The sequence below is a fragment of the Pithys albifrons genome, chromosome 7 (genome assembly GCF_047495875.1).
Source record: "Pithys albifrons albifrons isolate INPA30051 chromosome 7, PitAlb_v1, whole genome shotgun sequence".
Lineage (NCBI taxonomy): Eukaryota > Metazoa > Chordata > Aves > Passeriformes > Thamnophilidae > Pithys > Pithys albifrons.
In genome coordinates this window covers 7,438,638-7,466,528 of record NC_092464.1, presented here as the reverse complement: position 1 = coordinate 7,466,528, position 27,891 = coordinate 7,438,638, and the positions used below count along the sequence as shown (strand labels likewise).

The 27,891-nt window shown below is 38.1% G+C and overlaps 1 protein-coding gene across 12 annotated transcripts in view; it reads left to right on the top strand.

Annotated features, from left to right (window-relative positions):
• The window catches only part of KMT2C (lysine methyltransferase 2C), a 193,399-nt gene that overhangs the window by 94,985 nt on the left and 70,523 nt on the right, over positions 1 to 27,891 (top strand). For 11 of the 12 annotated variants that reach the window (XM_071560795.1, XM_071560794.1, XM_071560790.1 and 8 more), the window contains 8 exons: positions 9,980 to 10,142; positions 10,791 to 10,962; positions 13,558 to 13,672; positions 14,497 to 14,669; positions 15,412 to 15,572; positions 17,988 to 18,101; positions 19,466 to 20,202; positions 27,478 to 27,597. In XM_071560795.1, the coding sequence (XP_071416896.1) occupies positions 9,980 to 10,142; positions 10,791 to 10,962; positions 13,558 to 13,672; positions 14,497 to 14,669; positions 15,412 to 15,572; positions 17,988 to 18,101; positions 19,466 to 20,202; positions 27,478 to 27,597 (1,755 nt within the window). The remainder of the gene's footprint in view (positions 1 to 9,979; positions 10,143 to 10,790; positions 10,963 to 13,557; positions 13,673 to 14,496; positions 14,670 to 15,411; positions 15,573 to 17,987; positions 18,102 to 19,465; positions 20,203 to 27,477; positions 27,598 to 27,891) is intronic. The other variant, XM_071560791.1, reaches the window with a different exon arrangement.

Sequence of the window (27,891 nt, the reverse complement as noted above, 5' to 3'; positions counted from 1 at the left end):
AAACATGGTGACAAAAAGCTTTTAGGACATTATTCCAGTCCTAGTTTAGCTTTAACCAGCTGAAATATAAATATCAAAACCTCATTGTCCTGTCATTAGAGATTAAGGAAAAGCATTATGAAGAAGTGGGACTGTGGTTGGGTTGATTTTGTGCTACATACAACACAGAAGCTTCATCTAAGTGTTTGTGCCTTAGTCCTTCAGGATAAGAAAGCCTGTTATACATGACAACGTTAAAAGCTGCATGGAATCTTGTAGGGGAGAAAAGGAATTTTAATATAAAGAGACCAAGTAGGAATTGATGCTAGAACAGAAGTAAATATGTACGTTTACTAAGGGAATTTGTGACATATAAAGCATAACACTAATCCCTGGCAGTTCTTTTTCATTGAATGGCACTAACATCTTTATAACTAAGAGCAATGGAATTATTTAGAGGAAAACTGTGTACTGTTCTAAACCATTTTTCTTTTAATTGAACAGCTGTAATTTTTACCAGTGGAGCAAACTATATTATAAGAAAATGATTATTAGTTTAAAATGCAAAGTTAAATGAATGCAAAATTAACAAACAGATGGTGGAGAATTATTGTGCTTTATTTTACTCCTGGGTAAAAGGGCTCATGCAGGATTGTAAAAATGTCATCACACTTCGTAAACCTGAAAGCAAACAGGATTTGCAGTTGTGCACATCTGTTTTGGGACACTGCTAAAGGGTTAGAAGAATCTATGTTGTTTTCAAATAAGGGTATTCATCAAAAGGATATCATTTACTTAACAGTTATGGCTTCTGCTAAGCATCAGACTTAATGTTCTGTGGAATTCATTACAAATTTTGGCAGCTTTTTTCTTCGCAGGCTACTGAGGCAGCATGCTGCAAAACTGAAACAAATAGCCCCTTCTTATCCTCCCCTCTCTGAAGCCCAGAACAACAGTTGAAGAACCTGCTTAAATGTTTGACCAGTAATTTCAAGATTTTAAATTTTAGGTCAGGATGTTCCATTTCATGATGCTTGCCCAAGGAATATCAGTGATGGAACAGGATGGAAAGTCAAGGGGCTTGTTTGTTTATTTTAGTGGCTAGTGAGTTAAAAAAAGGAATTATTTAATGTTTTGGGAGGAATAATGGGAGAAATATGTGTAAGTGACTAATTTAGTCAAATTGAAAAAAAAACAGACACTAAAAGTTCCAGCCAGATAAAACATGTGAAGCTTTTATTAGAAAAGAAATTATATTAATGTTCAAGCTGGTAATTTCAAAGTATGCCATCTAATTGCTTTGTTTGAGCTCAATTTACAAAAATTAGTGAACTGAAGATGTAGGATTTTGTTTACGATGACTCTGTGCCATTTGGAGGGTGCAATTTAGGAACAGCCAAGGAAATAGGAATTATGAACAATAAGGTACTGATTGCAGTCAGTGGGAAAGGAATACTAAGGAGGTGCTCACTAATGAGAAAGGTATTAAAGGCAGGAAATTCTTGTATTTTTTATGTCTGCACATAATCTAGAGTTTCTTGTCTCCCCATCCCTTCTATTACCTTATAAATGAGGTGTATCACTGACTATATACAGTGACTTTGGCTGATGTGAGCTTTTTGTTCAATCAGGGTGATCCATCTACAAACACTTTGTTAAAAGACAGTATTGTTAAGATGATAAAATCAAAACAGAAAGTTAGGACATGTCAGAAGACAGGTTGTCTGCACACAGTTAACATCCTTTACACACAGTTAATGTCCTTTGTGTATATGCCTGATTATGCATCTTTAACTGTATAGTCACATGCTGAGCAGTTTGCGCCTAGTTCAGTCCATAGGATGGACCTTGCTGTGTTAGTATAAACCTCCTCAGTATCACATTTTTTCCTTGTTAATTCAATGTAGACTAGGTATGTAGACTACTCAAATACTGCTGAAAAGAAAGAATTACTCATTTCTGCTTGAATTTTTCTATGATGTCTTTACTATAATTAACATGTGAATAGCTTGTCTATAAATTTTTCCAAGCAGCATATTTATGGGGCCTTGTTATGCATCTTAGGCTACATCTTTCCCCAAGAGAGGTTGAATTTTTTTATATCTGCTGAATTGGATGGCAAATAGAAGGAGTTTCAAAAATACTCAGACTTACTTAAAAAGTTGCACTGATTTTGCAAGTCTTCCTTCACTCTGTCGGAGTTGTGAGTGCACAACCTATGTAGAAATCAAGGCTGAATTTTTACAGTGGAAAGAAAACCCCAAGATTTAAAAAATAAGATTAAGGACAAAAAAAAATTAGAAAAATTTTGCTTAGTATCATCCCCAGTACCATAAAGGAGCTTCATGAAAGCAGTGAACTAGAATTTCTGCAGGTCATCACTCAGTTGCCATTAACTAAGTGGGTTATTTTCCTCCCACAAACCATCCACAACTTCTTCCAATGCATCCTTTTTCCTCCTCTACAAATTAAGCTCAATCTCAGAAGTAACAGGTTTATTTAATGCAGAGACTCCTCTTAAGAGGTCTGTTTCATGCACTAAATCCATGTTTGATCTGTAATCCTTCCTGTGTTTTAGTGTACAGGTATACAGTCATGAATGCGTGCGTGTCTGTTCATTCCTCTGTCTCAGTTGCCTTGTATTTGTCTGACTCTATTATTTCCTTGTGTCAAGGGAAATAAAGGAAAAGGCAGACCTCCCAAAGAGCAGGTTTGAAACCTTTGTGACTACATGCAGAGCTCTGCTGTTTGAGCTGCTGAGTGAAGCGATACAGCACTAGGAGTCAGAGGACAGCCTGCTTTTCCTTCTTCTAATCTTCATCCAATTTCAGTTGCCCCAGACTTCTAACTTTTTGTTCAAGTTGATATTTTTATCCACTTCCACTCTTCCTTGTTCTTCCTGCATCCTTTCTCCTTAACCTTTCTGTTTCTTTTTCCCTAAATTCCTTTTGAGATCTGTCCCTTCATTGTTTCCTATGTCTTAGCGTTTCAGTTCCCTTAGCTCTTTATCCAATTTTAGTGCCCAGGTTTGGTTAATTGGCTCTTGAAGTGTCATCCCTACCCCTTCTCAGCTTCCATCTCCATCCACAGTTTCTCCTCCCACTCTCATTAAACTCCATCACACAGTTGAGTCCCTTTTGTCTCTTTGTCCAAGATTTGTCCATCTGCCTGAGAACTGGCTACCCCTATTCCCCATGATTTGAAGATGATTTAAGTGACAGTGGTACCAGGAGTCTTAAGGATGTCTGCTTTCCATTCCAGAGGCTTTTTGTGCTTAGGCTTAGGGTATTTATTACAGACTTCCTTCCTCTAATCCTTGTCAGACTGAAGGAATCTTGCAGAAGGTATATGATGTTCAGTCAGTGCTAGGAATTGGAGATGATCACTCTTGATCAATGAGAGTGGGTTTTTCTGTGATTTTTCACTGACAAACATTTGGAAGTATAGTACTTTGAAAAAAAAGATAGTTTTCTCAAGTCTGGTCACATCTGGATAGATCTGCAGGGAAAGAGCAAAAACTGCATCCCTCACACTAAAATCCCTGCCAAATTGCAAGTCCTGTGAGTGAGGTTGTTTTTAAGATGACTAAAATGTTTTTCTTAATGACTTTTCTGTTCTCCGAAGTGGCTGGAAAATTTTGTCTACCTGTTCCAGAAGTATTGAAGAGAATTTAGACATGTGTTATGTGAAGCTTTAACCTTACCTTTTATTGTTCAGAAAACTTGCATAAGTAGAACAGAATTTATATGGAAGTCTTTTTAAACAGTCCCCATTCATGTCCCTTCTTTGACAGTACCACGCTGGCAAAAACTTTGATGTGGTACCAATAGAGACCTTGTGTCAGCATGATTTTAGGCAGGCTTCAGCTCAAAACTCTCATCTAAATTTTGACCTCCCTGTGGACTTGTCTACCTGTGAGCTAGTTTAAATTCCAACAGCAGGCAATGGAGATCCAGTCAGTACTGTCAATGGAGCCTGGAAATGGACACTCACTGTTCAGTGAACTGAATGGCCATGGCGTAAATTCCATAAAATGACTAAGCCTGTACTGAATCTAATGGGAGTTTCAGCAGTTTGCTCATATATAGGCACAAAATTGAGAGCTTGAAGTTTAAATGTCCTCCTCAAGCCTTGTGTCATTTGGAAGCACAGGGTGACTGTATGAGCAGTAAACTCTCATTTTACATTAAATGGCTTTGCAAATGTACCTGTGCCAGCCTGGCTGTAGCTACAGAGGATCTGTAGCATAGACATAACCTATAGAATGCTTCAGCCACTTCAGAATCCTTATATATGATTTAGGAACAGAGACTGTAGTGGATTCAGCAGAAGTTACTTTGTCCCAGTATCTTCCACAATGACCAGTAACACATGCCTGGAGATCATTAAACAACAAGTATGTAGCAATGTTTCCCTCAATTATTTTTTTCTCCAGCCTCCAACAACTTGTGGCTCAGCCTGTGCTCTGCCAACACAAAGAAATGTCTACACATACTTAAGACCTTCCGAGCATGAATCAAATGGAACTGGCACAAGAGTCTATTTCCTGAGCCTGCCAAAAAGCAGCCTCAAACCAAAGCTGATGATTTCTCTTCTTGCCTTGTTTGTCCTGGAGTTGCTGATGCTGAAGCCTAATAACCACAGTTTAAATTAAATTAAACATTATTGACCTTCTTGTTGTTGACAGTCTAGCTAAACAACAGGCTTGTGCGTGCTCTTCTGTCACGGTGGATATGAGATGGGAATTAAGGGAATAGTTGGTTGTGAGCTGTGGAAAAGCTTAGGCTCACTCAAAGCATTTGCATTATCCCAGATCTTGCAGAAAGCAAGGAGGGAAATAAAAAAACCCTCAACTTTTTACTCATGAAAGTGTGAAAAACGCAGCAAAGGCAGAGTCTATGAAGGAAATGATATGCATGCAGTTATTCCACGAGCTTATGTAATGATGAGGAGAACACAGCTCCAGGGCACCCAGATCCTTCTATGGAGCTTCTGAATAGATGGTTTGGGAGCATTTCAGATTGTATGAGGAAGAATTTGTGTGCCATAAAGTTTTGCATGTTTTCCTCTACCTATTTGAGGTTTCAAATAAAAAGTAGTATGTCCCTCAGCAAACCTGATTCTTGTAAGTTATTAACCCATCACAACTGTTACAAAAAACTCCCATGCAAAGCATGAATGCTTTCTTCTCCCAATTCCTAAATGTCTTGATATCAGCACCATTTATATTTAATGTAATTTTAATGAAGGTGAAAGGAGAGGCAGCTGGTGGGAAGGAGGAACAAAGCAGGGACTTGTAGAGAGGGAAATCTCCACATTTAAAGAGACTTTTCCTCTCTACCTTGAGTACATGTGTTGAGTCACTGTGTTAAGGACTGAGGAAAAAAACGCTGATCTGTGATTGAATTGCTTGTTATATATTGAAGTAATTTCTGAATTTGTGACATGAGTGATATAAAATTAAAGAACTAGAAGATTATTTCCAGTACTCCTGGATATGTGTGCTATTTAGTACCTTTTCTAATCAGTGTTTCAGCTGAAAGTTAGTAATTGGTTTTGTGTTGCCATCTTACTGCATTGTGCTCTTTAATGCTTTATGGTACTTAAACCAGTGTATTTGTCATGAGAGGTGCTAATGGTGAGTAGTGTCTGCAAGCAATATAAAGCTTTTTCTACATGATGGAGTAATCAATGAAGATCATCAGAACTAGCAGAGAACATATTTCATTAATCCCTGGTTATACAAAAATTTCTTTGTGGTCTCATTGATGACAGGTTGTTGAGGTCCAGTTCTCCTCAGGTTCAGGTTTGTGTGACAGCAGTTTTCAGTAGCTAATCAGTCTGAAATTCATTCTCACAGGTAATACATTGAATTGTTTGACTGAGGACAGATGGCTTGTGTGTATTTTTGGGTACACTGTCATAAAATTAAAATTTCTTACTGTTCTCGTAGGTTTTGTCAGCTGATGTTTTTAAAGAGAAAGTTCACAATCAGTGAAAACCTTTTGTCATTTTGCTTAAAAACATTTTGCAATTCCTAATGCTAACATTTAGCTTTATGGCACTAATCAGGTTGCAGCAAAGTATTTATTCAAAGCCCATACTTTAGCCTTTCTTTAATGTCTGCCTTCTAAGAGTTGTTAGTTGTCCAGCTGCTGAGATAGTAATACTGTAAAGTAATTCTAAGGGCAATAAAATAAAAATCCTTATTACTATCTGGATAAAATCTCACATTATCTTACAGGCATCTTTTTCTCATTTGGACTAGCACAGAGTTTTGGAGTACTCCAAAGTGTGGACCAGCAGGAAGGCTGATGTAAAGCTGGAATATGTATTTTGTCAACTATTTTTCCTAAAGATGCAGGAAAGTTAGGAGTATGTAAATAGTATGCTGATGCTTTTGTCACAATTTTCCAGTTTGGCCATCTGATTCCGTTGAAGCCAATAGCATTTGGGATGTTCAGCTGAGCTCCCAAGCCACAGGCAGAATTAACCTTTCTGTTCAGTTGGGTTTGGTGCAGTTGCAGTTCCAGCACAGAGGTGCAAGTTTTGTCTTCCCAGAAATTTTCTGTGTGGTTTCTGCCACTCTGTTGGATGGAGGATGTACTCCCTTACAGGTAGAAAACAGAGCAGGGGATTGATCAGGTTTTCTTATGTTTTCTGTTGGTTGTCTTAGTTCTTCTTCTTTAATTGTATTTTTATAACAATATCATATTTGATGCAATGGGGCTAATGCATAAAGCGAACTTTAAAATCAAATTTGAAAGACTGCATAGCTGTGTGCTTTTAAAAATTAGTTGCTTTTCAGTCTGTATGAAAAAACAGATATAAAAAACAAGTGAAAAGGGCCAAGTGGAAGAGGAGTGGAAAGTTTTAAATTATGGAAATTACACTAGTAAGAAGTAGCAGCAGTATGGATGAGCTCAGAGCTTTCTTGCCATGGATGAGTGCACAAGTAGCTTCCTAAAGGGAACGGTTGGTAACCAGTGAAGTACTTTTTGAGTAGGAAAATGGTCTGCTGGCTCTGCTTATTGACGTTTATTTCCTTGAATGTACAATGAATAAATAATGAACTATCTCTCTGGGTTTCTAACACCTTGTAAGGTTTTTCCCCCCTGTAGAACAGGACTGTAAAATTATTTGACCCGTGAACCAAACAGTGTTTGTCTTGCTTTGACAACTTACGATTTTCCTATACCTGCCCATGGAATACTTGGATTCAGCTTCTGCCCCTTCACATAACACCTTATTTTGTGCTCGTGAGAATGAAACTGGAGACTCCAGACTGTCCCTGGCACTGTTACTGTCCTCATACAGTGTGATAAAGACATTTGCATCTCATGGGCAGTATGATTCATTCCTTCATTCCATCTCCTTCCATGCTGGTGCTATGTATCTGTTACTGAATTTGTTTAGCAGAGCTTTTAATTTTTTTTAAATTTATTATACTTTTGCTGTTCTTCTGGGGCCTTTGCATGGGGCCTGGCTTCAGAAGAGTGTTGGCTTCTAGTGCTGGAAAAGTAACTCTTCTCGTCAACATCTGTTGCCAAAAAAAGATCCCTTTGGGCATTTATTTCTTCAGACTGCTTTATCTCTCTTATAAATTCAGCAAATGTTGATATTCTTTGCTTTTTATTTGATTCAGATGATATATACCACATTGTTTTCAAAGTGTGTGTTTTAGTTATCTGCCAAATGCTTTTCATTGCCAGTGCAGTTTAGCAGATGGGTTTGAAGGGTTCAATTAGATATAATTTGGGCTTGCATTTTTCTTCCAGCATCTTTATGTGGTTCCTTAAATCAACATCAACATTTTTCAAGGCTTTGCAGTAATCCTGTAGTTTGCTCATTTCTAATAATTTCATCATTTAGTCATATTGCATTTGGGAAAAGGTATATATAATTCTGATTTTATTTTGCTATGTACCATGATTGATTGGTGGTTTTGAAAAGCAGATGTGACATATAAAAATGCCGTTTTATATTGCTATTTAGACCATTATTCCCAGCTTTTAATAAATGTTGGATTCTTTGAGTGCTTGCAGTTCTTTTGCAATTTTCTTTCTCCATTGCATATAGTTATTAAGGGTTAATAATCAGATCCAGCTAAGCCTTGTTGAATACTTTTTTGAGGTACACATTTTGGAGCTTAGCTCCTCACCAGTTCCCATTCCTATTTTTTTACATCAAGTGAAATGTTTGGAAACAGTGTGACCTGTGAGAGTTGGGCCATAGCTATAACCTGGTTCATCTCCATAGGCTGTCACAAGTCAAGTCCAAAATAGTGCTGTGGGTTGTTGTGCTTGGTGTGCAGTTGTGGTTGATGAAGTTGAAGGATTTGGGCTATATTTTCATGATATCACATTTAAGTTTAGGATTTACCTTTTACAGCATCCTCAGCAAGTGTTTACTGAAGATACTGTTTCCTAACACGAGATTCTTGCAGTGCTTTCGTTTTGTTGACAGTCCTTAAATGAAATTACTGTTGCCTTCAGCTGCTTCAGGAGCAACATGTTATTATTTGGTTATCTTGTCCACCCTCCTCTCTGCTTTTCAGCCAGTAAAGTAACAGAATACACCTTTCCCATATGGTTAGTAGGTGTTAGACACCTGGGTAGAGGTGAGATGTCTTGCAGATCAGAAGAACAGACAAAGCACAGAAACGTGGCAGTAGCTGTCCATGCTGACCCGCTTTAATTTCTGTGCCAAAGCATTTTATCTTTTTACACTGCAGTTGTGTTTAGCATACACTAATATTTTTTCTGTCTCTTGTCCATGAGTTGTGGTGCAGGCAGATATTTTGCTGAAGATGTTCATTTCATCTGGTTTTAAGAATATCAGTGTAGCTGTTGACACAGGCAGTTTTGTGATTTGTGTTTTCATATGGGCTGGTTTTGATGTCTGTGGACTTGTAGCAGCACTATTTTCATGCCTAATTTCATGCCAGGCTTTGAAACAGAGAAGAATTATGGTAATAAATATTGTCTCTATTCTAAGAATTAAGCATGTGCAGTACATAACTTTTCTTTCATTTTGTTTATGTTTATATTTGGATGTTGCCTGACACTTGAGCTAGTAATCAAACATGCCAGTGATAGTATTATATTTTTATTATGCAAAACAAGAGTCCCTGAGCTCAGTTGCTGCTGTATATTATGTATGCCTTCCTGTGAGCCACTGACCTGTTTTTTTTAAAGTTTACTCAAAATCTTACAGTGCTGTGCCTTAAAAAGTATTGTTGCCTTGGTGAAAAAGTGCAAAAGCATGTTACAGTGCTTTAGGGACTGTAATGAATCCAAGAAAGAAAGAAGACTGATTAATTGAATCAGAAAGGTGTGGATGATATTTTACAAGCAAACTGATAGACTGTGTTCCCTCTTGACTAGAGATCTGGAGGGTTATTGCATTGTTCTTTCTGAGAAATTATTTCTCTGGTCTCTAATAATAATCATGCTTATTTATGACTTCTCAAAGTTTGGTGGTGATATTTGTGTAGTCTTGAAAGGCAAGATGAGAAGAAAGGGCGAGGTTATGTAATGCATTATCATCCCAGAGAGAGTTGTGTAATGTCAGTAAGGTTTTCAGGGGAACATCATATTTCATTTCCATTTGCATTTCTGATTACAGTGTCTATGGTTTTACATTACAGCTTATAGGGCTATGTGGTTTTTAGTCGCAGCCTATTGACAGTGTGGTGCTGTCTGCCTTTATTCTCAGAATAAGTCTCCAAGCCTCATTCCTGGTTAGATAACATAGAATAAAAATGCTTTTCTGTGACAAGAAGAATCATGATCATCAGAGTGCATTTAGAGTGGCTTTCATTAAACATTTGAAGTTGGAAAGATCTGAGTGTGCCCCCTGAAGACACTATCCATTGGTTTCCCTCTTCTCAGAACTCACAGCCTTTTTAGGTATTTGTAAATGAAGCAGGGGACCAGGTGTGGCTGAAAAAAGGCACGAAAAAGTAGGTTTTGAATGACTTGTCCTGTTTGTTTTTCAGCGATGTGCATTTTGTAAGCACCTTGGAGCCACTATCAAATGCTGTGAAGAGAAATGTACCCAGATGTACCATTACCCCTGTGCTGCTGGAGCAGGCACATTTCAGGATTTCAGTAATTTGTCCCTCCTTTGTCCAGACCACATTGATCAGGCTCCTGAAAGATGTAAGTACACAGTGTTCAGATGACACAATTAGTACCAGGTTTGATGAAACCTGCTCTGTGGTAGGATCAGCTTGAGAGGGCATTTGTTTACACCCATTTTCACAGTTCATGTACCTAAGAATTCATGGTAATGCACGTTCATACTCTTCTTAAAGACCAACAGAGCTGCACAGCAAAGTATTTTTCTTTTAATGGCAGAACATGCATGGAAAGGGTTTACTGGTAAGGTTTGTCTACTGTCAGGTTTTAGTTAAAATTTAACTTCCTTACTTGTCCTAACTCAAGTCAGAGCAACCTTCTTCCAAACACTTTGGCTAAATAATATGTTTAGATCCATTAGGAGCTTTATTTTGCACATGTTCCAAAGAGAATTTACTCCTAAAGCTCTCAGTTTTATCTCAAGGAGAATAAAACCATTTCTTTTTGTAAAACTTCATTAAGGTTTAAAATGAATTTACTTTTATTATGAGAAGATTAGTTGAGAAAAACGAATTAAAGTAGTAGCTATTAAATATATTAATTAAATTTGAATTTCATAAGAATGAACAGGTTTTGTATGCATAAGAAGCTACTAAAGAATTTCTTGGGTTCATTGAATTGTTCATAATTTTGGAAGATATAATAATTGAAAACATAATTTCTTTGTAGCAAAAGAAGAAGCAAATTGTGCAGTGTGTGACAGCCCTGGAGACCTGTTAGACCAACTCTTTTGTACTACCTGTGGCCAGCACTACCATGGGATGTGCCTGGACATACAAGTTACACCTTTAAAAAGAGCAGGTTGGCAGTGTCCTGACTGCAAAGTGTGCCAGAACTGCAAGTAAGTGAGACTTAAAGGACATGGAGGAGGACGGTGTGAGATTTGTGTGCTGTCATTTTAAAATACCCATTTTATTAGGTGTTTGGGGTTTTTTTCCCAGTAAATGTGGATTATTTGATTATTGGCCCAACTCTATCTGTTATGATGTCATATTAAGTAGCTGAACAAACCCTTGTGCTGGGAACTTTCTCCTAAAAGAGCTGAGCTTAAAGTCCTGTGCCTTACAACACCAAAGTTTGCATTATCCTGGCAGGTTCTGGAGAGCAGCAAAACCTTCTCACTTTTTCCTCCTTTTATACAGGAGAATTTTTCTGGAATTTACCAAATAAAAAAAATTATTTTAATGTAGTGATTTACAGTTTGGGAGCCTGTGCTCTTACTCAGTTCAGCTGTGTATGTACCTGCACATTGGGTAAGTCTCCTGCATTAGGCCCTCTCATAATGTCTTTCAGAGGCAGATGAGTCATTATGAAAAAAACCCAAAACATGGCTTAGTTGAGCAAAATAAAAAACTGTCATGAGTGACTGTGATTGAGTATTTGTACCAGAAAAATACTGAGACAAACTCAATTGCTGAGATTCTCTGAGGGTTCACTTAGAAAGTTCTGACTGCTTTATGTTTGTTCTCTTTCACCTTAATTTGGTGGGCACTGCAGGGTTCTTCTGCTTCCTTGTAATTTTTTTGGAAGGACTTATTGAGAAAGAAATAGAAGTTTTGTTCAGCTTCAGTCAGATCAGCTGGGACAGTATGAGGAAAAAAACCCCACTTTACTACTGCCTCATGTTCCTGATCAGTCAGTGCTTTGCTGTTTTCCAATCAGAGCACTTGGTATTTGCTGTCATTCACTGAACCCACTTGGAAAAGGATTGTTGCCTGCTCACAGACAGTGAATAGCAAATGCCAGCAGTGAAGTGACAATAGAGAAGCACATTCGAAAAAGTATCCCTAAAAATGTTGTACTGGATAATTGCAGCATCTGCTAACAAACCTTCTCTCTAGTAGTGGAAAAATAGAAGAAAATTTGATGTTTTCATACCCTGTCCATGGGACCTAATGAGGAGTTGGGGCAATTGCAAGCACAAGTACAGGCTGGGCAGGGAATGGATTGAGAGGAGCCCTGAGCAGAAGGACTTGGGGAAACTGGTGATGGGCTCTTGTAGTCCAGCAAACCAGCCATGTCCTGGGCTCTACCAAAAGCAATGTGGCTAGCAGCAGATAAGGGAGATGATTCTCCCCCTCTGCTCTGCTCTTGTGAGACCCCACCTGCACTGCTGCATCCAGCTCTGAGATCCCCAGCATGGGGAGGTCCCCACCAAGAAGGACTTGGACCTGTTGGAGTGAGTCCAGAGGAGGCCATGAAGATGATCAGAGGGTTGGAGCACCTCTGCTATGGAGACAGGCTGAGAGTTGGGATTTTTTAACCTGGAGAAGAGAAGGCTGTGGAGTGACCTTGAAACATCTTCCAGTGCCTAAAGGGACTTCAAGAGAGCTGGAGAGAGACTTCTGACAAGGGCATGTACTGATGAGACAAGGAGAAACAGCTTTAAATTTAAAGAGGGTAGACTTGGATTCAATATTGAGAAGAAGTCGTTTTCTATGAAGATGGTGAGACACTGGCACAGGTTGCCCAGAGAAGCTGTGGATGCCCCATCCCTGAAAGTGCTCAAGGCCAGGTTGGATGGGGCTCTGAGCAACCTGGTCTACTGGAAGGTGTCCCTGCCCATGGCAGGGGGATGGGAACCAGGTGATCCTCAAGGTCCGTTCTGACCCAAACCATCCTGTGATTCCATGATTACTTAATGCAGTATGGCAGTTTTTTGCCACTGTTGAGGAGGAGCATTTTAAGCATATCTCCATGCAAAGACAGTGCTTCTTAAAATACCAGGTCTCCAAGGTATCTTGGAGTGCTATCTAGTATGTGTAATGCCATATACAGTGAAGCTTTATCAGGGCAAATTTTGTTACATACTTACTTATTGAATTGATTTATTTAAACTAAGGCGGAACACAATGCCTTTAGATATTACCAAACCACTTGTCTTATTCTCTGCAAATTTATTTTATCACTAGAATTTGTGGTGGAGTTCTGTAATGCATGATTGTAGAAGTATTGAAATATCTTCCTTTAATGTTTGTTTTGCTCTTGCAGTCACATTGGGTGACACTGTAGGAGCTCTGGTAGTCAGAGATGATGGCTCCCTTTTTTTCTTTGAAAGAATTACACTCAGAATGTAGAAACAAATACAACTGGATGCTTTCTTCAGGAAGAAATAGAACACATATTGCAGATTCTGACTTGATTTCGGTACAGAAAGGCCATTAAGTCTGCCTACATGTGTATAAATGAAAATGGGAATGAAAATGAAAGTGGGAAAATGGGAAATGCACAGGTTCAGCACTTGTTAAATGAGTAGTGGTCTGCATTCACAGTTAAAAATTAATTTGAAGGCATTGTCTCTGGAGCTATTTGTAAGTAGTATTTATATATTTTCATGTGCTCAGCTCTGTACTTCTTTCTGTTTAGACTTTTCATCAAACAGATATTTTGTTGTGGCACATTTGACTAATTTTTAACCACTTGATTCTTTTCTTAGGCATTCTGGGGAAGACAACAAGATGCTGGTGTGTGATACATGTGACAAAGGCTACCATACTTTCTGTCTACAGCCAGTTATGGATGCTGTTCCAACCAATGGTTGGAAATGTAAAGTAAGTGGAAAGCTTTCAGCATATTCCTTGTTGTTATAGGGTCCCAAACTTCGTTATCCACATGACACTGCTCCAGGTGTATTGTGGACTGCTGTTACTGTGTAACATAATCTGTAATTTCTGAAGGAGTCCCACTTACTTGTAAATCCTGTGGCTCTACAGCTGATCTTTGAGGGGACTTGTCAGTGTAGTACCTGAGGCAGTTGATGTAGGAGAGTAAATCAACCTCCACAGGGAAAAGAGAAGTGTAGGATGCAGGGGGAGTGGATAACCTTCACTTCATAACAGTTGCTCTCATGATCTCCTGTAAACTAAAATGTAAACTCAAGCCTGTATAGTAGTATATGTGATCTGTACTTGAAGGTTCTTTATATTCAACTACTTCTTGCTTGCCAGAACAGCAGTTCTGTAGCTCATGGGTTCCTTTGCATTTGAGGACAGCAGGATGAATTTGTTTTTTTCAGTAACTTTGTGAGTAAGTGTAAGTAATAATGAAAATATTATTTCAGCATAACGAGAAATCTCTGTATATGAGGTGTATGTAGTTTTGTATCAGTTTGTGGCAATCATAAGATGACTGAGATTAGCAATAAAAGAGTTTGGTCTCATAAGAAATACTCCTTTCAAGTTGAGGAGTAGTGCAAGGAAACTTCTTGCTGTTGTGCGTGTTCTTGATAGGCTGTTATCAGATCCTGGAGAATTTGTTTGTTTTATTAAGGTCAAAAGCTATTAAATTAACTCAAAACCAGGAAAATGTCAGTTAATGGCAGTTCTATCACATTGCAAAATACCATAATTAACAACTAAATTCTTGTGATCTCTAGAACTGTAGAGTATGTGCTGAGTGTGGCACACGAACAAGTTGTCAGTGGCACCATAATTGTTTGGTATGTGACAGTTGTTACCAACAGCAAGACAACTTATCTTGTCCTTTCTGTGAAAAACTGTGCCTCCAAGACTTCCAGAAAGATATGTTGCATTGTCACATGTGCAAAAGGTAAGAATCCAAATTTTTCTTAAATTGTAGTAAAATGCATGAAGTTTATGACGAGCTGTGTGACAATTATGTGTTCCTGGGAAGGGTGTACACTGTGTTTGATGTGCAATGCTACAGCATCTTGTGCAGCTTCTTGATCCTTCATCCCTAAATACAATGAACAGTAGCTTTATTTTTATCTTGGCTAATAAGTATTAACCTGAGAGTGCCTGGCAGTTTCCTGCTGGAGCTGCCTCTTAAATTGCACCTATTTTGTGAGGAAGCAGACTAGAAAAGTCATTGTCCTAACATTTAAAGGCTGTTGCTTGCAATGATCTGTTTGTTTGGGGTTCTTTTTACTTTTTGAGTATGTGTTTTCTGTTTAGTTTTATGTGTTTTGCTCTCGCAGTAGTAAAAATAATAAATTTAAAAAATAGCCCTATTTGGAACCTTTTAAGAATGTAAACTGTGTTTCAGATTCAGTGCTATTGTATCTTGCTGTGCAATGTTACAATGTTGCTATAAATGTTGCAGAGTCCAGTTGGTTTTAGGGACAGTTTAGATTTTAACGTTTCTATTTGTTCACTGCTTGATATGCTGATGTATCATGCTTATTTCTTTAAAATTCGCTGTAATAAAACACTGATTGAAAGTCTATTTCCTCACAGGAATGGGAAACAGTGCTATTTTTTAATTGATTTTTACTTAGATGTTCTATATTTTTATTGTTAACATCATAGTCATGATAAATTAATCTCCCCAGGTGGATTCACATAGAATGTGACAGATCTCCAGGTAGTGAATTGGAGTCTCAATTGAAAGACTACATCTGCACTCTTTGTAGACAAGGAGAAGGGGATCACACTCAGTCATGTGTTATAATGAACTCCTCTGAACTCATTCCTGAACCTGACAGTGTAACAGGTAATCAAATGTAAACTTCACAGTTCTGAAGTGCTAACATCAAATATAACATCTGCAGCTGCCTCACTAAGTCTTCTGTGAACCAGCCACTCATACTCTGCTCTGTGAAGTTCATCCATCCTTTTATTTAACAGCAGCAGCTCATGGAATCCATGAATGAGCTGGGTTCTCCATATCATTTCTGGCTTCAGGACCCTGTATACAAACATGGACTAGTAAGCACCTTAATTGTGGCTCTCAACCTTCCAGCTTCCTAGCCTGTGGCTGTAAACTTCTGTAGCTTTTTTTTGGATGTGGTACAGTTCATAAATATATTCTAACAGCCTGTTTTATTCATTTATACCTACCTCCCAGGCAAAGCCAGCTTATTCTGGAAGTTCCTGGAGTCATCCAGTTCTCCCATTTTTCTCTTGATACTTGTCAGTCTTGTAGTGCCCATTCTCCTCACTGTGTTTGGGAAGGACACAGCAGTGGGAGCTGGGCTGTGTTCCAGGCATATGTGTATATTTAACTAAACAGCTTTTAATCAGGGATCCTTTTTCAAAGAAACTTATGATCAGTCATCTTGTTTCTGAGAGATTCTTGTCAAAGTGTAAAGCATTTTTTAAAAAATTATTCGGTAAGGAAACACAGAGGGAAGTTGGATCTGTTGATCTGAGTCTGGTGGGTCATCCCCCCGAGTTGTGTAGTGACCTCTTAACTAAATGCCTGTGTGTATCTCACACCATGTGCTCTGTTGGGCAGCACCTGTGCTCGTGCTGCCTGAAATTCCCTGGAAAAGTACAGCTGTGGTTAAATTTAGAAGCAGGTAAAATGTAGCAGATGAGCTGCCATTTCTGATGCTTAAACAGCAATGCTTGTGCATTGATCTTGTTTTGAAGAAATCAATAGCTTTGTTGCATAAGTATCCATGTTTTTGAAAGTCTTAAATTCTGACAGGAGGGGGGAAGTGCTGGGCTGCACCAAAACTGTGATGTTTGTGTTCAAACTGATGTTTTGTGTAAACAAATGATGCTCTTTGATGGTAGCCTGTACATGTAAGTGCTTCGATGTTGTGAGCAGTAAAGACAGGATGAAAAGGCGCTCCTGGAGGAAGGACAGTGAGAGTAGGTAAATGTATGTAAATGAGCAGAGCTTTGTCATGAATAGGGTTAGGAAGAGTGGCCACTTCATCCTTTGAAGATCTTCCCTTCCCTGCTGAAAGCTTAGGAGAGGCTGTTGGACTCTCAGGCAGTGCACTTGAAGCATTTCAAAGATGTCCAGAAATTGCACTGGGGCAACACCCAGTCTCCTACTGAAAACCCTTTTGAATTAGGAACAGGTTTATCTGCAAGGCTAAAGTTATAGGCAATGCCTCTGTTAGGATTTCGAGCTAGAAGAACATTGACAAGCATCCTCTCTCCCCAAGGAAGAACAGGGCTGTCATCTCAGCTACAAGGAGTAATCTGGAGCTGTTACATTACTACACTCTTGCAGTTCTTTATACCCAGGAGAGCACTTTTGTACTTTAAAATCAGATTTGGAGTCAATCTAAATGATCATTTCCTCTCAGTTAAAATATCACTTTAAAGTTGGCAGAGTCTGAGAGCAGCTTTTAGGGTGCTAAAAGTAGCATCACCTAATAGTTTCTGGCTTTTTGAACTTAAAAGAGACTTTCTTGAATGCAGAAAGCTATATTTGTTTTACTTTTTTTGTGCTCACATCCATGGAGAATCAGTTCCATTCCAGTTAATGCTTGCTGTACACTTTGTTTTTCATACTTCTCTTTTATCTAATGCATTTCAATGAATTTTCTTAACTGAAAAAGCTTTTACACAAGGAAAAAAAATGTTTCTGTGCTCTATAATGATACTGTCAGCCAAGGAAGTGCTCAGTACCACCTTTTCTGTGCAAATTCCTTAAAAAAAGTGGCAAAATTTAGTTTTCATTTTGCTGAACAGATAGGTTGAAAATCAGTGTTCCAAGTGCTGATAGTAGATGAAACCTCATATTTATGCCATAAGCCAGTGTAGTATTGGTATGAAAATGTAAAGCCTTCATGCTGCAAGTCCTGTTGAATTTAACAGACTTGGAATTTAAGAAAAAACTGTTTTGTATTGCTCAGGTTATGGAAAAGTCTGTGACTGTGTGTACATTTTCAGAATTAGGTATATGTGATTACTTTATAGACATGTTGCACCATCTGAAAGGTATAAAACAGCTGCAGTGTTAATGAATCAAAGGTCCAGAGGTAATTTTTAAGGAACGCTGTGTAGTCTCCCTAACCTTTTCACTGACCTGACTTGTCCTAACTCCTATCATCAATAAACATCAATCTCTTTAGCCAAAAGGTCAAACAGTCACAGCAACTACTGATGCCAAAGTAGTGGAATAAACATCATAGAAATTTTAATAACTTCTTTGCTTTTCCATAAGCTTGTACAAATGAAATGGAAATGGAAGGTGGTGGAGAGGATGTGACATTTCAGGAACAACCCATTTCTGGTGATGGCCCTGATCAGGAATCAGCTGTTGAATGTGTCACAGAAGGTAAGAAGGAGTTCTGCACTCTTGAGAAAACTCCACTTCAGAACCAGAACCCTGTGCCATTCAGTAAGGTATGCAGTGCTTTATAAAGAGGAAACAGTGCCTGGAAAGCAGTAGGAGACAGATGGCCACAGTTCTACTATTTGAGCTCTCAAGCAAGAGTATAAACTGTTTTGCTGAAGAAGTATTTTATTGAAAGCAGAGCTAGTCTTCAGAATATTTGTGCAGGAGAAAGTTGCTTTACTTTTTTGTTGGGACTGGCTTTCTCCAAAAGCTGCAAAAATAGTTAAATACTTCTGTACACTGTAAGTTCATAGTAAAACCCAATGGTCTGTTTCTATTGAAGTACAGTCACTCACATTTCCTCTCCATGGCTTTTTTGTTTTTTATTTGTAGCTGCAATAGCTGGATTGGTTTCATTTCCCCTGGTGTGTTTTGGGGCACATTTTTTAAATTTTTTTCCTCTTTTTTCTCTTTCTTTTTTTCTTTTTCAATTTATATTCTTCATGGTTGTAACTCCACTAGTATCTGTGCTTAAAGGTTTCCTGTTCTTTTTTTTTCCCTTTTTAAGTGAAAGATAATTTATTTAATAAAAAAATTCTGACAGTAACTGATAATTTGTGTTCTGGGAATAAATATATTTTATCAAAAAGACACATGAAATGTAATAGAAAGTAAGTGGCCTGTAAGAGAATCAAGGCCCATCAAAGGAAGATACGAGAAGCCAAATGCAGAGCCAAGAATGTGGTTCTTTAAGGAGTGGAACAAGAACTTAGTGAAGAAGGTTGTGAATAAAAGGTGCTTGATTTGGTTCAAGGGAAGGCTAGACAATTATTTTTGAAAGAAATCTGTGAGACATCAGTGAATTAAAAAGCAGCATCAACGATTTTCATTTCACGTGATTTTAGAGTCTGAAAGAGTACTAGGAGGGAAATGTTTTTATTTGTACTTGTCCTGTTCTTCCTTAGCTGTTTGCTTTTTTGAAATGTTGGGACAGTAGCTTAAAATACATTAATTTATGAAAGCATATATTTTTTTAAACACAGAAATTATAAAGGAGAAGCTACTTTTGGCTGCCTACCTTGAAATGTGTGTTCAGTTCTTCAAAAATTAGCCTGGTGTCTACTTCCTTATGTCTACTCTTCTGTGTTTTCAGGGAAGAAAAATGATGAACTGAAAACAGATTACTATAAACATAGGTGTAAAGAAAGATACTTGTGAAGTCTATTTTAAGCTACATATTAAATTCACTTAAGTAAAGTGATATGCCCTTGGCATGTTTGATGTGTATCAAGTATATTTGTTGCCAGTACACCAGTGAAAGTTTTTTCTTTTTCACACTGAGCCTTTAATATGGTTGTACTTAGTTACAGACATATCACCAGAAGAAAAGACCACACAACTGGAAGCAGATGTCTCTGTTGAAATTAATTCAGCTGAAATGGAAATGTCTCCTAAAAAGACACCAGCATCTGGTGACAGTCAGACTGGGAAAATGATGGAAGTGATGGAAGATGTTCAAGCTGTACCACAGCAGGATTTAGACAAACATAGTGAACAGACACAGCTGCCACAAGGGAGTGTGGAGGTGTCAGAGGTGGCCACAGTAGACTCTGGATTTCTGTGTTTGGTACCTGAGGCCATAACTGTGACGCCAGAAATAATGGAGACTGAAAGCAAAGGAGATGCTTCTATCCCTGTAGAACAACAACTGGAAATAATAAATGTGCAAAAAGATGTAGAAAAAGGAGAAACTCATGAAAAGCCAGAAGCACCAGCTCTTCTAGAATTAGAAACTACTTCAAATGAAGGTGTTGCAAATAGTTCACCGCTTGGAGACAAACCCATAAAATCACCAGCTGAGACTTGCCCCTCACTTCCCCCATCAGTTAATATCAACAAGACAAACGTGTCTTCCTCTCCAGATGTTTCACTAGACTTGCATTCTGCACGAGATGTCCAGCACAGCCAGCCCCCAGCACTGCCTTCCTCTGCTGGGAGTGCTCTCCCAACAACTTACATATCAGTCACTCCAAAAATTGGCATGGGAAAACCAGCCATCACCAAGCGCAAGTTTTCTCCGGGAAGACCCAGATCAAGACAGGTAAGGCTGTGCAAGGTTTCCTTATACACTTAGGAAGCACATAGTTCAAATTTCAGTATGATGCATCAAATTCACCTGTTTCTTACAACATACTTTTATTCTCCTAAGTGATTGTGTGGTTTATTTCTTCAAGGAGTAAATGTCATGGTAAATAATTGGAAGGTCAACCATCATAAAGGTTCTCTAGTGAGAAGGTTTTCTTTTGGCTCATGGTTTGAGCAAACTAAAATAATATTTGTTGTATTTGTCATACATGTGCTACAAATGCAGATATACACAATGCTGGGCCTTTTAATTTACCTCTTAATATTTTTCACGTAAGCATTTATTTTGGCTAGTACTTTCAAAGTGTGTTAAAGTTTCTTAAACTGGCTTTATAGAAGAACCTGTTGCAATTCTTGTTTCCATTCTGCTGCCAGATACTTTCTTGATTGACATTTCTAATGATGTGGTAAATAATTTTGTGGTTTTGTTACATTAGCAAATACCATGCAAGAAGTGGCTTGTACAAATCATTGTGGTTTTGACTAGGATTAAATTTGATAAGTGATAGAATCCTCAGGTCTGTCGCTTTCTGCAACATCTTGTTCTCTATTTAAGTTCTATTGTTCTGAGGAAGATGGTTTGTGAATCCAGAGTATTCCATTTCATGTTTGCAAATTTCTATACAGAAAGTGTGTCAGTGTGACAAATTGGTCTTATATTTTGTTTCTCATCCCAATTAATTTTTAGTCCTTTGGACTTCTAGGTTGATGTTTTCATGCTTTTCTGAACTTAGTGTTAAAAAAGCATTTTTATATATTGCAGAATCCTATCCATTTTTATATGTCACCCAAGGGCTCAATTCTTGGTTGTTACAAAAGATATGAGAGAGTGTTCTGAAAGGTTAAAAGTATATAATAAAGGCAACAAACATAAAACAAGGAATGAAATTTGGAAGGTTTTAGATTATCTCTGGGGATTTTATTTGCCCTTTTATACAACATGTATAAAAATAATTTTTCTTCATACTGTCTTAAAAATTAATTTTATTTTCTTAGACTGATCATGCAGACTCAAAAGAGGTGATGTTCTTAGGCAGTCTAAAATGAATTCAGGTTTTCCGTTGCAGAAGTTTATCTCTCTTCTTTCCTGTTGTAGTAAGAGTTGTCTTTATTTTTAAGTGCTGTTCACCCCTGCTCTGCATAGGAACCAGCATCATGATTCTGGTTAAATCAGCAAACCACCAGAGAACCTACTGAGCAAAACATGAAGGCTGAGCCCAGCTGTAAATGCCTGTAGCAGAACAGATACACATCTTAAAAACAAACAAACAAAAAGTCTGTAAAAGTATTTGTATATTCCATGTATAATATAGACATTGACCTCCTAATATGTGGTGCAAGTAACACAAAACTGAGTTGAATTGAGTTACAAAAGTGAGGTGTAACACAAAATTCTGGCTGTGATGTTAAATCACAAAGTCATAGAAGTTTTTATTTTGGAAAAGATCTTCAAAGTCATTGAGTCCATCCCTTAACGCAGCACTGCCAAGTCCACCACTACAACATGTCCCTCAGTGCCACATCTACATCTTTTAAATCCCTCCAGGGATGGTGACTCCACCACTGCCCTGGGCAGCCTGTCCCAGTGTTTGACAACCCTTTCAGTGAAGAAATATTTCCTAATATCCAACCTAAACCTCCCTTGGCACAAATTGAGGCTGTTTCCTCTTGTCCTGTCGTTTGTTCCGTGGGAGAAGAGACCCAACCTCCTTCCAGGCAGTTGTGGAGAACTGTAAGGGCTCCCCTGAGATAATCTGTCCTGTGGTTTACAAATGTTTTAAAATCGAAAAAGAGAAAAAGCTTGTATGTAGTAGTAGTCTTCTAACACCAAGTTGATCATAGGGACCTTTCTTCTGTTTCCACTTAGCTTAGGAATTCTGTGTTTGCTGTGCTGCAGTTACATTTTCTAGGTCACTGTGCAGTAAGGTGTACACATCATAATTGAGCAAGATGTAAATGGACAAATCCACAACTTGTAAGGCATGTATTTAAATGTCCTTGGGTTGCAGATAGAAATTGGTTTAATTTTATTCTGGGGGGAACTTTTAAAAAATTATTATTTTTGCTGAAAACAGTAATTTTGTTTGGAGACTTGTGGTTAGGAGCAGAAGCAGAATCACAGAATGGGTGGGGCTGGAAGGGACCACACTGGCTCCTCTGGTCCAACCTCCCTGATTTATAATAGATCCTTCATAAAGAGTCTGATTATCTGTGAACCCCAAAGACAAGCCAACATTAACCAGTTTCCATGGATGGTAATAACCTGCATTTTCTCCTAGAAGCTTACTATGTTGGAATGTCCTTTTCCTGTTTAAAAAATGCAATAAAATACCCATTACAATGGGTTTGTGAAACTCATATAAGGAAGAATAAGAAAAAAAAATTCTCTGTATCCTGAATGTATTGCTCCTCAATTTTATAAGACACATGCTTCAGTGGAGTCAGGGGAATCCATGGAGAGGAATAGTTTCTGATTTGGATTTGTTCTTGTTAAATTTAATGCCATGTACTGGGCAGAAGGATGAATTATTAGCCCTTTCTTCAGAATCTATTAATACAACTGTGAATAAAATGCATTTGAATGATTGTTCTGTTTCACTACTGAATCCAAAGTTCTGCATGATTTGGAGTGACTTCCTGTGTTGGGTATTAGTGGTTTACTTTAGTGATGTGTCTGCAACACCACATCGTTCTTGTTTGGACAGGACTAAGATCTGTCTCACGAATGGTGAAGACAATTCTGTGCTTAAAAAGGCTTCATGAGTCTCTTTCAGGGCTGCACCATCAGTGCTGCTGCTGTCACCACCCATCTGCCCCCTGGAATTTTTGCAGACATCCCAACTTTGGTTGGAAGCAACAGGGGAAAATGTGTCTTCTCACCAAAAGGGCAGCTGTGTATAAATCAATATGTGGGTACAGTAATGCTGGTATGGATTGACTTGGCTGGTAAAAGCTTATTCCACTTTGGAGAATGTGGGTTTTTCTCTGTGTCAGCTCCTGTCAGCAAAGTGCCTGTCTGCTGGCAGTATTTTTCAGGATACCATGTTGTCCATACCTTCAGCTATAGGTGAGCTGCATACAGCCATGAGAGGATCTTCCACCTGCCAGGCTTAGGCCCTCCCTGACTTCCTCTGGGTTTATTCCATGGGCTGTCTTCTTTCTTTTTCTGCTACCCTATTCCATATTGAAACCAAAATAATTTTTACATCTATGTGGAATTCAGTTGTTCACAGGTCACAGATACTCACTAGGAGCTGCCAGTGTGTAAAGTTTTTATAGTGCTGTCCTTGGAGTGGTGTCTGTGCAGTATCTTTTCCATGGAATATGCAGATTCTCCACCCTTGCCTGTAGACTGAAGATTTATGCCAGGGACAGGCCTCTGTTTAATCATTATCATATTCCTTTTTTCTGAAGCAGCAGTCTTAAAAGGAACTACCATCACAGTTTGTTAGTGACTAATCTGACATACATCTAGTTTGAAATAAATCTTCACAAGGAAAATGTATAGTTTTTTTTTTCTGTGGGGGAATACATTAAATGCCATTGGGTGTATTCTGTATGCCTGAATTAACAAGTTTGAAATAGGTATTTTTGCTATGGCAATGTGTGCTGAAAGCACAAGATAAAGTCAAATGGAAAGCAATTACAAGTTGTGGCATTTTAATGCTGGTGCACAGAGTTGAGAATGTTCTGTAGGATAATATTGAATAGAAAATAAACTTCTACTGGTGGTGTTATATTGTAAGTATTATTTTAGTATTATTATAGAGTGTGTTCCTTAAAAAAAATTACCAGGATTAGAGGTATTTAATTTTCATCATGAAGATACTGGTGGTCACTATTGCTGCATATTTGTAGGTGCTTTAAGAGATTTTTTTTAAATTACATCACAAAATGCAAAGCACTGTGATGGGTTTGGATGTATGTCCTTTCTTGGATATTATGGCTCTTTTGCTGTCTGCTCTTACATGGTACCACTGAGTATGTTGTAGAGGTAGATTTTGGAAAAAAGATCAGAAAAAGTCTTTTTCAAGGATTAGTTTTTGTTATGGGTTTTATACTTGGTGGTTGGATGTTTTCCTTTAATGAGGGGAGCTATATTTTGAACTGATTAAAGTTTGTTCACAAGCCTAAAATTACATTAAATATTAAATTGCAAATCCAGCTTTGTGCACTTGTGATTGCAGTCGAATTCATAAAGCGTTAAGCAGCTAAACACAGTCAGGGGTAATTTAGTGAGCTCTCCTGACCCTTGCTGACATTGGGTTTCCTTTTGTTATAATTTACTTGCAGCTGTGTTGTTCAATTTTGAGGACTCAAGAATATGATGGAGAGTTAGGACTTCCTGTTTCTGTCACAGTACATAATAATTGCTGGGATTCTGATGTAAATGAACTGAATAGAACTTTCTCTTCAGTGTTGTGTGGTAATAGGCATTAATTAAAAGCCAAAATATAATTAATGCATCTCTTTGATGTAATTCATTTGTTCGTGGTGTTGTGGAAGTGTCTGTTTTTAATTAAGTTTATCTGACCAAGAATTCAAATTGTTCTGATCTACAATAAAAATTGGATTAAATTTCCAATTTAATTCTCAACAGTATGGTTCATGAATCATATACAATTCATTTTGTTTTGCAAGACTGAATATTTCATATTCAGATTTAATGTTCATTTAGCTTTTAAATCTTTTGAATAACCTTCATCACTAGAAAAGTGTATCTTCTTAAAAGGACAAAAAAGTCTCCCTAATAAGAGTAGGTAATTTTAGTTGTTGATGAAGTATTTTCAGCATGTTTAAGATCCAGATTTTGACCCTCAGTCAACATGTTGCCTCCCTTACAGACTGATGTAAAGATTGTTTCTACGATACACAGATTTTCTTTGTGTCACTCTACAGATTTTGAGTTGCCATTTTATGAGAGCAGTTACTTACTATACATTATTAATTTTAAAAGTATGAGGGAAACTGTAATTAAAATTCAATGGATGTTTTAACTTTACCTTGCTAAAATGGACTGTTATTTGCTATGGCTAGTATAATAAGGTGAATTTCCTATTGCTACAGATGCAGTTGCTAACTGGTGTGTCCATAGGTGTAACCAGCCTCTGTGTCCAGGGCATTTTGCTTGCCTTGCCCCCATTTCTGCCCTGGTGCACCTGTTGTGCCATGGGTTTGTGTCCTGGGTGGGAAGAGGGACTTCTGTTCCTGTCTGGGTGTGCAGGTGCTAAAGGTTCCCTGTTAGAGGCCAGTGAGCCTTTTGATCTGCTGGGTTGTCTTGTGATGACATCTCTCTGAAGTCAAGCAAAAAACTGGGGTAGCAAAATCTTGAAATCTAAACTATTTAATGCAGCACAGCCACTTTAACCCAGCTGAGGGTGAGCAGGTGCTGGCATTGGCAGCTCAGCTGGAGTGGATTTTAGAAGCAACTTGGCAGAGGGGAGAGGGTGATGGGCAGTTAAAAACACACAGGTTGTCTGGGCACTGAGCAGTTTGTAGGGTGTGTGGTAGAACTGTCAGGTTTTATTTTTCTGGTGCTGGATTGTCTATATTCCCTCTCCCATGCAGGCAGGCTAACCTCCTGGAAAGCAGATTTATACTGAATACCAGCATGTCCACACTGTGGATTTTACCAAATGTTAGCACTTTTCACGCATGACTTTGGTGCATAATTAGGCTGTTAGGTCACTGGTGCACTTTCCTTAGGCTCTATTGTGCCAGTTTGGATACTGAGCTCACTGAGCAGTGTAGGTTATAGCCCACCCAGCTCTGCATGCATCTGTTGAGCTTTCCCTCACCTGCTCAAGGGTATGGGAGGTGCTGGCTGATGCTCACCTTCATCAGCAGAATGAGCCCTGCATGGATTGGGAAGGCTTGTCCCTGCTCCTTCTGACCTGGAATGAGATGAGGGACAGCCCTATTTTCAGTCAGTGTGGCTGTTAGTGAGGCAGCTCTTTACAGCCTGAGATTTTGATGACTTTTCCCACACATTCTTGAAGGAGAAATTTCATTTCAGTAAAAGAAAAATTCCACATTTTGCAAAGCTATCTCTTTTCCCTTAAAGTTTATTATTGTGTAGCCCAGGATTCTGAGGTGTAAATATGTTTGGGCTTGCCCATGTGAGCAGCTATGCCTGTGTGAATAGTTGGGACCATTAGTATGCATGAGGTTGTTCCATGTCATCCCTGTGGTTCTGCTGCTGAATGGCATTCTCGAGAAGGTAAACTTGTACTTTTTGTCTGCTTTACTTCTCATCTTGGTATTCAATATTTTTTACTCTCACAAATCTAGAATTGGGGAAATGTATTTAACTATTCTAAAGTGTACATTTGGACTGAAGTTAAATTTATTATGTCTGTCTCCTCCAGTCTTTATTTGAGGTTCAAGAAAGTGTTCTACGGTTATTAATGTCTATGAGGAACTTCAGCAATTTCTTTCTTGTCTGTCTTAGTATTTTCTTCTTGTTTTGTCTCATTTCTTGTAAGAGTTACACAATAGCTCACCATGATGGGAACACTATAAGTAGGGATAATAATCAATTAGTTAGAAAGAGTTTGTAGGTACCCCATAAGGCTGTATATTATTACATGTATATAGTAACATGTTAAAAGGTGATACCATAGCATAACATGAAAGCACTGGGGTAAAAAAAATTGTCTGTGGGATTTTATAATGGTTTATTTATGGCAAACATGCAGGAAAGAGGCGCCTGTTGATTACCATGATTATTTTTCTTTTGCTTTATCCAGTGGTTTATTCATATTCCTTTTGTTTGACATGCTTGTTGCTGTGGTTATGGGTAGTTTAGTCTCAAAAGTCAACAAAGGCCATCATTTCTTTCAAAATGTGATTTGGGGTATAAAAGGGGATGTTATCACCTCAAAGTACTGTCGTCTTCATTGATGCAATTTAACTTAGGGACGTAATTCGTTGTTATGATTGCTCACTTTCAATTTGTATTCTGCTTTGTTTATAAAACTCATTTTGTTGTACTTAACCATCAGTTGTAGGTTAATATTTGTTTTAGAGTCTGCTTGAATGAGAACCTAAAAATTTCCCATCTTCCTCTCACTCAGTGAACTAATTGTCTACTTAAGTTAATGTAGAAATGTCTATGCCTGCATGTGCTTTGCTTTTTGTATTTTTTTTGCCTGCTTTTTTCTTTTTTTTTAATCTTTTTTTTTATGTTGCAAAGTTTTATACATCTATTTTCTCACCTACCGTATCCTAGGGGGCTTGGAGTACCAATAATACAGTGAGCCCACCTTCCTGGTCCCCAGACATTTCAGAAGGTCGGGACATTTTTAAATCCAGACAGCTTCCTGGCAGTGCCATTTGGAGCATCAAAGTGGTAAATAACTTGAATTTATTTTCACATATTCATTGCTATCTTTCTGCTGTAGAGACTAGTGATGAAATTCTGTGTCTCACAACTGAATTAATCTTCCATTCTATTACTGTTTAAGGCCTCTAAAATTTATTGAATCTCTGGATCTTTCAGGTTAAAAAATGTGTGTTTTCCAGAGTATACAGTATGATGGCATTGCCCTGATTTTCAATGGCAAAGAATAGCTTGTATTGCCCAATTTTTGTGTGTGTTGAGTACATAACTTTTTGTGGTTGGCTTTACATAGCTGTCAAAATA